The sequence below is a fragment of the Mesoplodon mirus genome (genome assembly GCF_964341445.2).
Source record: "Mesoplodon mirus genome assembly, chromosome: 5".
Lineage (NCBI taxonomy): Eukaryota > Metazoa > Chordata > Mammalia > Artiodactyla > Ziphiidae > Mesoplodon > Mesoplodon mirus.
In genome coordinates, this window is record NC_138980.1 from 76,779,663 (window position 1) to 76,791,707 (window position 12,045).

The window sequence follows — 12,045 nt, forward strand, 5'->3', positions numbered from 1 at the left end:
AAAAGGCTAAAAATGTAACTACTATATGACCCAGCAATCCCACCAGTGGGCATATACCCAGAGAAAGCCATAATTCAAAAAGACACGTGCACCCCAATGTTCATTGCAGCACTATTTACAACAGCCAGGTCATGGAAGCAACCTAATGCCCATTGACAGACAAATAGATAAAGAAGAAGTGGTACGTATATACAATGGAATATTACTCAGCCACAAAAAGGAACGAAATTGGTTCATTTGTAGAGACGTGGATGGATCTAGAGACTGTCATACAGAGTGAAGTAAGTTAGAAAGAGAAAAACAAATATCGTATATTAACACATATATGTGGAACGTAGAAAAATGGTACAGATGAACCGATTTGCAGGACAGAAATTGAGACACAGATGTAGAGAACAAACATATTGACACCAAGGGGGGATAGCGGCGGTGGGTGGTGGTGGTGGTGTGATGAATTGGGAAATTGGGATTGACATGTATACACTGATGCGTATAAAATGGATGACTAATAAGAACCTGCTGTATAAAAAAAGAAAGAAAAGAAAATGCAAAAATTAAAAAAAAAGAATAGTTACACAGCTACTACAATCATCCAGGTAAGACACTGTTGCTTATACCAGGGTGGCACCTCTGGAAATATTGGGCAATAATCAGAATCTGGATGTATTTTAAAGATAGGGCTCATGTGACTTTACTGAAATTTTGAATGTACAGTAAAAGAGAACTAAATGGAAAATGAAGACTCCAAAGTTTGTTGGTTGAAGCATCTGGAAATATAGAATTAACCTTTATTAAAAGGATGGTGTGAATAGAAGACTATTCTATTCTTCTTTCTATAAAGAAACAGTATGTTTGGAGGCCATGTGTGGGGGAAGAAAGTACGACATGTATGAAGCAGTGAAACAAGGGCAATATCTGGAGCGCAGAAGAAGAGAGAGTGAGGTTTTATATGAGGCAGGAGACGAGAAGGAATCAGGCTAAAGAAGGTCTTGCTGAGCATGTCATGTGGTGAAATTTGGCCTCTTACCTGAAGAGTTATGGCAAGTCTCTGAAATGCTTTAACTGGGAGATCAGAATGAGCCAATTTGCACTTTATATAAAGATCTCTAGTTCTACCTCGTGCTACCCCTTTACAGGGACACCCACCCCTCTCCCACCACCACCCCTAACTCCTGGTAACCACTCATCTATCTGTTTTCCATCTCGATACTTTTGTGGCTTCAAGAATGTTATATAAAAGGAATCATACAGTGTGAGACATTTTGAGATTGGGTTTTCCTACTCAGCATAATGCTGTGACATCCACCAGGTCACTGCATATTGTTAACAGAGTGTTCTGTGTACTGTTGCATAATATCCCATGGCACAGATATACCTCAGTTTCCTAACCCTGCAGCTACTTAGAACCTTTTTGACTGTTTCCAGTGTTTGGCTATAGAAAATAAAGCTGCTGTGCCCATTTGTGTTCAGCATTTTTTTGTGGTTGCAAATTTTCATTTCTCTGAGATAAATAACCAAGACTGTGCTTTCTAAAGTGTATGCTTAGTTATTTAAAGAAACTGCCAAGCTAATTTTCAGAGTGGCTGCTCCATTTTACCTTCCTACCAGCAACGCATGAGAGATCTAGTTTCTCTTCATCCTCACCAGCATTTTGTATTGTCACCCTTTTTAAATTTTAGTTTATGTCATTGGTGTATAATATCTCTATATTTTTAAAATATATTTTTAGTCAGTGCTTGTGGTTGTTATATACCAGTAAAGGTAGAAAAAACAGAGCTCTGAAATACCTAGAATATAAACTGTAAAACAATATTTACCACTATTGTAAAGCACCTTGCAAACCTAGAAGTCTACATAACTAAGATGGTGGCGATCTGGTTGGTCATACCTTCATCCATGACAGCGTGCCACTGAAGTACATGCTTTGGGTACGAAGTTCTAACACTATAGGCCTGACATTGCCAGTCTCTGAATCCAGGCAAACCTGCAGGACAAGGTGGATTCTCACATATTCTGTATTGTTTTCTGGGACCATTACAATCCCTTGCTTCAGAACCTAGCCTAGAAAAGACAGTACAAATAATCAATTTTATCTTTTTTTATGTTAACTCCTCATTTAAAAAAATCAAAAGGCAATATATTAATAAGGTATAATCCTTTATATTAAATCTACTTTTGAAAAGGTGGACAGATTAAATGATTGGTAATGGTAGGAAATCCATATGTTTATTTAAAAATATATATTTTTTCCAATCTTTGAGCCATTTAATTTCCAAAATACATGAGAAACAAGAGCCCATTTGCCATGAAAATGATACAGAAGGGTAAAGGGCAGAGGTTGGGGGCAAAATAGAAAGCCTGCACTTCCCATGAAAGAATGGGGCTAAGAATTATTAAGGAGTTGCTTCTAAGGTTTTCACATACATTCTTTAAAATCTCTTGTTGAGGAACTGGGCCATTGAATCCACACCAAAGTTAAAGCATAAAGCTGAAATGACTTTCTCACACATTTTCCTAGGATCACTCTAGGAATGATGGAGACAAGCAAGCTGATCTTGGACGCTCCCTATCCATACATGTGCTCAGCAGGATTTCATTTCTCATCGTTCTTAGCTTCTACTGACATTCATGTTGCCCTCATTCCCTCTCTTTCTGAAGTCCTATCAGCTTCCGGCTCCTCTCACAGTTCCTTTTAATGGTGACTTACTTTTTCTAACACATCTCTCCCTGCTTATTTCAACACAATTTTTTATTTGATTTGTACTCAAAACACCACTCTGTGTAGTGTTTAATTATTTATTCTTAGAAAGTTTGGTCTTATTTTCTTCTTTGAAGGGAGATTTTACATAAAATAATTTAAGGGATTTTTCTGTTTTCCAAAGTGGAGTGAGGTTTGAGAAGTTTCTTTGGCCCCCAACATGGTTTATCAGTAAAATCTTTTAATTTCAAACTTGAAGAAAACAATGCCCTCCCCCAATCCAGGAACTTTGCGTTTACCCAGGACATTTGCGCTCTCGACTGCTGATCCCAGAACTGCAGGTTCGGCTACAGGGACTCCACATGCTCCACTCTCCAGCCACGAGTCCAGGTGCTGAGGTCCTGCTGGTACACTCTCCAGCCTTACACCACTATTCCAAAAGTTATGTCTTAGGTGAACAAATCAGGGCACAACGGAAAATCATTCACTGGCCTATAGAGTCACTGGAATTGAGATTAAATCAGGTCTGCTAAGAACCCCAAACATGTGGAATTGCAAAAGACCAAAAATAAGTTGACACGTGCTTACTGTCATAGCAATACACTGGTCCAGTTCTCATGTCAGATCATACAGTCTTGTCATAAGAAGAGCACACAGATATTTGTACTATAGCCCTGAGTATTTAGTACTTGTGACGGAGATAGGGCAAAGAAGGAATCTGGGGTTCTACAGCCAGGAAGAAAAACTAACACATTTTAAGAAACATAACAATTTAAAAGAGAGGACCAAAAAAGCATAGGGTCAAGTATCAATATAAGAATGGTACGTAAGATATAAATGTCTTTAACTAGAATGAAGCAGACATTTTAGCAAATTTAGCAATTTTGATTTAAACTTTCAGTGATTCAGGGTACTCTCTTTCCTTGTAAATTAAAAAAAAAGAGTATGGCTCAATTTTAGCACTTTCCTTTATATTGTTTTTTTTTTCTGAAAGTTTCTGTCAAATTCAAGCATTAACATTATAGCAAATTTTCTTTCAAAAGCTGTTTATTTGAAAGACTTGAACAATTAGACTTTCTGAAATTCTATCATTTCATTCCAATTATTCTATATGTTATTTGGTATCTATTAACTGAGAAAGACAGCAAAGAAAGAAGAGAAAGGAGTGTGCTCATTCTATTTTTTATATTTATTTTATCATTAACTTTAAACAAAAACAGCCAAAGAGGCTGTTTCTGTGGCCACCGAGGAATGGTTGCCAGGACTTTGTGGACAGATATTTATAATTTCTCTTTATTCCTGGAAAATCAGATCTATCATGATCATAGCAAACATATTAAAGGTAAAAATTAACTAAACAAAACCATGTTGGAAATAATAAGTAAAGATTAAAAAAAATTAGATAAATGATTGTATAGTCACAAGGGTTGAGCAAGCTGATCCTTCCAGCCCTAAACGATATTTTGCACTAATGGCAACATGATTTATAAGGGATTTTGAAGAAATTATAGCAGCTCTCTGATTCTTAGTTTTCCCATTTCAAAATGTGAATGATAATCATATTGATATTTACCTAATAGAATTTTCAGAAGTTGAGTGAAACTAAGCACAATGCATAGTCCTTAGCAAAGATTTAATAAAGATTAACTATAATAAAAATACTAATAACAAATTATATATCATTATATTAATTTTATTAATAAGTTTCCAGAAATCTCACCAAAATTCTATTCATTCTGATCTTAACTGATCTGTTTCTTTAAAACTTATTTTGATAATGTTTTTAAATGCTGTTTTTAGAAGAGAGAACTTAGAAAACTATGCTACGTAGTTTTGTGTGAGCCCAGTTAATGCTTTTCTATGCAATAAAATAATCAGTTCCTGCAGATTTTCTCTAATAATGTCAGATTTTAAATTCAACCTTTTTTGGATTCAAGGAGTTTTAAATCCAGGCTTGGGAAAAAACAAAACAAAACCTCAACAACTCAGAGTGTATTGACATGCTAAAATTGTCATTAAATAAACTGAGATTTTATATGAAGATTCAGTCTGAAAACTGCAAAAGGAGGAAAATAGACTTTGTGAAAACTTTTAAACAACTTACTGGTTTTAAGGATTTAATGATGTTATGCCATTCATGGAAAAAAAAAATCCAGTGTGAAAGCTGTCAAACTTCAATTGGTCAAGTTGTTTTGGCCTAGGTGAAGGGTGTTTATTTTTCCCCCCGAGTGCATATCACAGCTCCTCGCCCATTTAGCAGTAAGCTGGCATTGAAAGGCTGGGCTAGAGTTCACAGCTGACTAAAAATATTCTGGGAAAGACCCAGATCTAGACTTGCACGTCATTTAAACTAGACACGTCTGGCAGATGAAGATAAATGGAAACAGATATGTAAGCCAAATTTGCATATACAAATAAGTGAAATTTAAAGAAAGCATAATATAATAGTTAAAGTTCATCCCCTTGCAGATAACCAGATCTCTGGACAAAACTATGGAGAACCTGCTTTTCTGTCTTCTAGGTGGTGCTGTGTTTCAACACTGGGCAAAGTGTTAAATGTTTTGTTTAAACTATTATACGAAATATTCTATTGGGTTTTACATAAAATGATCCTAATGCTGCTTTTCATGAATTCTCTAGCAGGATGTTTTGTTTCATTTGTACTTTTTAGCTTCAAAAAATTATGCATGGTTTAAAAAAGTCAAAATTTCTCATATCGAATAATTCAGTCTGATTTATGAAAATGCTAAGGAAATATACAATATAGTTTATTTCTGGGACAGTACATGACCTAAAAAAGTTTGACTATATTTCTATTCTCTCAAATTTCTATGGGAATATGCCTAGGAAGTTGATGAAAACACCCAATTGGAAGAGGTTCATGAAGATGACAAAGGAAACATTATTCTCTCAACAAATCTTCTTGTACACACATTGTTAGATGAAAGAAGAGGAAGAAAAAAGGCAATAAACTGTCTCCATTTGCAAATTTGTGATTGTAAGGATATTACATCCTTCATTTTTTCAATCAAGAACGATAGTGGTAATTTCATCCTTTAGGAACTTAGGAAAGTAAATAATTGAAATATGTTACGTAGCATCCTTCAGAACAGTCTAAAATTCTAGTCAGTTGGTATTTAGCTTTCCTTCCCCATCCTCCAATTCCTAGAAAATATTTTAAGTAAAAAACATACATTTCTTGGTTTAAACCAAATCATTTATCAACTCTTGGATCTCTGTTAATATAAACATAAATACAGATGATAGTAGAGAAAAGGAGAAGAAAGAAAACAGGCTGCTTTTAATTTGGAAAATGCTGTCCATAAATAGTAGATAAATCCCTATCTTCAAAATCATTTTGAATTGGGACTTCCCTGGTGGTTCAGTGGTAAAGAATCCACCTTACAATGCAGGAGACACAGGTTCGATCCCTGGTCAGGGAACTAAGATCCCACATGCCATGAGGCAACTAAGCCCACGGGCCACAACTACTGAGCTCATGCGCGTTGCCACAAACTACAGAGCCCATGCGCCTTGGAGCCTACGTGCCACAACTAGATAGAGAAAACCCGCACGCCACAACTAGACAGAAGCCCATGAGCCGCAGTGAAGAGCCCATACACCGCAACTAAAGACCCGACGCGGCCAAAAATAAATAAATAAATAAATAAATAAATAAATAAAATAAAATAAATCTCTTAAAAAATCATTTTGAATCATAGAATTCTGGTCAGCACCTTCTCAGACTTAATTATATACTCTTAGATGAACTAGTTATACAGCTAAATTAACATCACTAGAGTGTAACACATTACAAAATTCTCAGCTTTGTTTCTTGGTTTGCCATGTACTGAGCTAGCAGTGTTTAGCGCGAGGTTGTAAGCATCCAACTATTTTATCCCTACAGCCCTCAACTGCAGAGTGTTGGAAGCTATTGTCAGGATGGCTCCTACAACAGCTGGAACAGATGGATAGTTGAAGAAGCCCACATGGCCTGAGGAACTGAGAAGTTCATTAGTTATTTCAATACACAAAGCATTACAGAACCACTAAGAGAATATCATTAGCACAATTATAGGGAAATAAAACATTTACGTTTAAAGAGTAATTACAATTTTGATTGCTGAAAGAATAAGTTTATTTTAGAGAACTAAAGAATGCAATTTATTTTCATAAATATCAGAAGAAAAAAATAGTAGAAAAATATTTAGGACACCAGATTATAAAAATGAACAGATTTTATATTGCTAATGAAGAACTAAGTAAGACAAATGGGTTGTGTGATGTTTGAAGACATGTGGCTGAATATTTGGTTATCTCTATTTATTACTGCTTTTCTGTTTCAGGGATGATGGAAATTATTGCTGGTGCAGAGTTTTATGACTCAAGCAATAAATTACTCAGCATAATACCATGAGGCTTGCCCAATATACATACATTATTGTATTTTTGTGTATAATTTAAAAATAAAACAAATCCAAATTCTGACGCTCCATATAAGCTCACAGAAAACACATTTGGCAGTCTGTAAACAACTGACTGATATTCACAGAAGTTCTCTTTCAAGAAATCATTTTCTTACTGATTATATCTAGTGATAAAATATTTCTAGTCCTTTTTTATTATTTGGGACTTAATTTGTACATTTTTCGTTTTCTCATTAAAGAAATCACAGAAGTAATATGACAATATGCTTATGTCAAACAATCCAGAAATGTCAGGAGAAAAGTTATATTCACCCTCACTTCCCATTGCTTTATTCCATCCATCAATTCCACATCCTTCCCAAGAGTCAACTGCTAATTATAGTTTGGCGTTTATATTTTCAAACCATTTTCTATGAGTTTAAAAATATATACTCTGTGTGTATACTCACATCTGTATGCAAATTGTTTTATTCCCTAACTCTCAAATGGTATCATATAAAGTATCAGTTTTTTCTGACATGTCTCTATACAAACTATCATGTTTTATAGATGCTTTCAATTTAATACATATATATTTACCTCATTCTGTTAACAGCTACACTGGAACCATTCCTCTCCTGATGAATATTTTTGTTGTACCTCATTTCTCACCACAGCAAGTTGCATCCTGACATAAGCATGTATGTACGTGTGTTTGTGTGTGTACATGCACATGTGCCTATCTTTTTGTACAGGTATAAGTATTTACTTAGGACAAAATTCTAGAACTGGAATTGCTAGATTTCCATTTCTGTCCATTTTTCAAATTGATGTGCTTTTAAACTAGCCCTCTACATGACTTAATTTTTTTCACTAAGTAATTCACCCCAAGTAATCTTTATGTTGTTGATTCTTTTCAAATGTAGTAAAAATTCATGTTCTTCAGAGGCAAGTTTTCTGGCCTTACATCTAATGAGTAAAGTAATAACTGTTCTACTTTCCCTTCATAGAATAAAAATTAGAAAATTATGTAAACTATTGAATGGTTATCTTTTGATTAAATTAACTGTAATTATAAGTTTATATGGGATCTAACGCCTTAATATTCTTCAAAAGAAAATTAATTTTCAATAGCAATTGAAATGATCTGGAAATGTGTACTAATACATTTCCATAGTTTTATGAAACACATTAGATTAAACAACTTAGACAGCCAAATGTTTACTAATCCCCCAGAATATTTTATTTATGTTGCTTGAAATGACAAGGAAAACCTATACTTGGTGGCTCTCCTAAGACAATATTTTATACTTTAAAGGATTCATTAGCTGAGTTTTACTATTTATGATTTATTTGTGAATCTTTTACTTATGTGTAATTTAATAGTAAAATATTTCATTTTTGTTAAAGTAATACATACATCCAACTCTCCACATTGTCATAATCAACAATAAAAAATTACTGCATTGATATTTTAAAAACCCATGGATTTGCAAAAATATAAGTGTTAAAATTGAAAATAGAGGAAATGCTGAAACTTTATATATACTGAAAGTATTACACTGGTGTTAAGAAAGATACATATGTAACTGGCAGAAGAAAATGTCTTACCAGTTACACTCATAACTAGTAAGGAGAAAATGCAAGTTTCTTAAGTTTCACTTAATATTCTTATTAATTTCAGGCAGCACCAATGACTTACCTTACCAGTGTCACAATCAGTTCCGTCCATTGGTGGATCTAGTTTGGTTCTGCATTCTTTTTCCCCTTCCACCTTGCACCACAACCCTGTGCAAATAACATGCTGAAAACAAGGGTATAATAACTAATAAGGGGAAGGCATCACATTTTTGAGGTTAAGTCAATAAGGTTTGAGAGAGCTCTTTTAACAGAACATCAGAAATGATTTGAAGAAAAATATACTTTAGGTACTTTTAATATTAAACTTATAATTGAAATAGTGTATGGCTTATTTATAGTGATGAGAAGACTGATACAAATAGAAAATGTTTCATAAATTTAAATATTTTAAAATTTCTTTAAATAAAACACATGTGATTACACAAGCTTAAGTAGCTACAGCAGAAAACTGTAAGTTAAAAATCATTATTTATACCATTATATGAACCAGGCTGGAAAAATTAAAGTAATGAGCTTATGGTATGATTTAGTACCTCCTATCTTAAAGCCTGTCCTCACTTATGCTTTGCTGTATGCCGACAAGCCATGTTAGTACTTCATTATTTCATCACATAGCTTTGGCCCCTGATGCAATACAGAGACTCTCAGTGGGCATATTTCCCCTGTTATCAGTCATTTTTACCTCAGTATGAATGAGTTCTAGGTACCCAGAATACATTTAACTTTTTCTAGGGAAAAGTTGAGGGAACAAACAAAAAATAGTGAGATAAAACAGCATAAACACAACACTGAAAGAAGAGAATTCTATACTTGTGGACACCCAGAGACAGATAAAGAGGCAAAACTACCACATACTTAAGGACTTTCTATTTCTATAGGATGGCTGAAGTTTTTTAGATACAAGCCTGTTATTAACAAATTACACAGAAATATCAAATCCATGCGGCATACTTAAAGCGACTGGAGTAATCTATCTTGAAGATGATTGTGTGACTACCTATCCAGATATTTGAAGTAAAGGCTGGAAGAAAGCAGGTTGATAAGGACAGAACAAGTAAGTGTTGATGTGAAAGACAGTCTTGAAAGGGTGAGAAGAACAGTCAGATGGGAGGAGTCATATAAGGGTAGGGAGTAGGGAACAAGATCTTAAAGACAGAAAAACCAGATCCTGAATGCCAGGACTCCATTTTTGGAGGGAAAAAGAAATCATTCAGCAGTTGACCAGCAGGTTGATAAGATAAAAAGGCTATTTTAGGGGGTTTACTCTGGGAGTGGTGTTCAAAACAAACTGAAAATCACTGTAAAGTTAAAATTAACTTATGACTCAAATCTACTAAATACTTTGGGAATCATAAATTTAAACTAAGATTTCAAGCAGGTCTATTACAACTCTCTGAATTTGTTACAACTCTCCAAATATTATTTTCCTATTCTTTCTTTATTTAAAAATGTAGATTTCTGAAATGTTTGTAAGTTCTTGAAAATTCAATAGTCTATGGCAGGAGTGTGGTATATTCTATTTATGCTATTTTATGTGCTGTGACAGATAGTTTTTCTGCTTCAAAATATTTCATAGAAATATATCTTATTATATTTAGGATATGATTTAGCTTAATGTCTTTGCTTTTATGTCACATATCATTTACCAAAAATTCATCCAGGAACCAATTTTAAAGAATGCCTAAATGAAATAGCTTCTCTGCAATATTTTAGACTCTTGAAAATAAGCAGAGAGGTTGTTTATCGTGTACTTTTGTGGACACATTTATATTTGAATTAACACATATCTAACCTGAGAATTTTAGTTCCTAAAAGTTTTTATTTTTTTCTCCAAGACATTCTTGTTAATGATATTTTATAATTATGAGGTCAAATGCTGAATTTTCCACCAAAGAAGAATTTTTCTTTATTAATATTCAATAAGGCTTAGTTGTGCTATAACACGAATTATTTTAGTCAAGTTCATTAGTTAACCAATGCATATTGAACTAAAAGGCAAATCTTGTCTATGCTGTAGTTTTAAAATCATACTTGCTTGTTGAACACTGAGGTGGCCTAAATTCTGACCTTCCACCATTAGCTTCTATTCAAAACAGCAGGTACTCTAACTGATTCCCACTTGAGGCACTGAGAGCATAAAAGTAAACCTGGCAGCTTTTCAAGATAAGCACAGTCATACAGAATATATCTCTCATAGAGGAGATCTCTTTACCCTTTATGTTCTATAGTTCTGGGGATCTTTTGGTAAGTATATTATAGCCTCATTCTGAAAGATAACTCAGATTCAGGATTCAAACCAAACTGTAAAAAGTAAAGCAATAAAATAGTGAAGAAATGGAATGGACTGTTTTCTCCTTGAGAAGTGCAACATCTCAGATGCGTGATGTTAGAACTATGTAATACCAAGCCCTTTCTTAAGAGGAGCAGGACTGGGTATTTTGTTAGAACCAAACACTCTGTATGTTACACAGGCCAGAGTCAAATCTTCTTTTCAACATAATTACTGAAATCACTTACTATGTCAATTAAGAAAAGAACTTCAAAACTTAAAATGCTGTGTACAGGAATCCAGGACAGAAATGTACAACTCAGCATTCCTTGCAAACTAATAAAAATAATACAACATTCCTTTTTTATTCCTCTATAATAAGAAATGACCCTTAAAAGCATATATAAATTTGGATGTTTATCTCAAGAAGCCTTTTAAAAAGTTTACATGAAAAAAAAATTTCAATGGAATAATTTAAATGGACATGGATTAACTGTCCATGTATAGATATCATAAAATTTATCTTCAGATACAACCTGTGTCCATGTCTTTCTTTATAGCAAATAGTTCCATTAAGATGTTTTGAATTTTATGTTAAAAAAAAATCTTAAGTGCATATGCATGGAAGTAGCAATTGAATCTCCGACATGTAACTCCTTGTTCATCCATAAATTATCTTTCAAACTACAATCTCAATAATGTAACATTTGATTGCAAGTGTAATTCAGTATGGAATAATATTTTCAAAAACAATCTTTTCTATCACAGAACAGCTTGGTATTATTAAGGATGGAAGAGAGGAAAAAAGTAAGGGAGAGAGAAAGAGAGGTATTTAAAAAATAGAGTACAAAGACTCAAAAGAAATTAAAAAAACTGAAATCTAGTTTTTTATGAATACTAATAAAATTGAAAATTAATCAAGAAAAAAGAGAAGGCAAAAAGAAACACTATTAGGAATAAAAAATGAAGGCATAAGTACAGATGACATAAAGTTTAAACAGAAGTAGGGAGACATTATGAACAACTTTATG

At 33.6% G+C, this 12,045-nt stretch overlaps 1 protein-coding gene across 1 annotated transcript in view; it reads right to left on the reverse strand.

Moving 5' to 3' along the window:
* Positions 1-12,045, reverse strand: part of ADAMTS19 (ADAM metallopeptidase with thrombospondin type 1 motif 19) — a gene marked incomplete at its 5' end in the record, with an annotated part of 282,396 nt that overhangs the window by 109,693 nt on the left and 160,658 nt on the right. Inside the window, 3 exons of the mRNA XM_082623301.1 lie at positions 1,889-2,061; positions 2,998-3,128; positions 8,807-8,908. Coding sequence (XP_082479427.1) covers positions 1,889-2,061; positions 2,998-3,128; positions 8,807-8,908 — 406 coding nt within the window. The remainder of the gene's footprint in view (positions 1-1,888; positions 2,062-2,997; positions 3,129-8,806; positions 8,909-12,045) is intronic.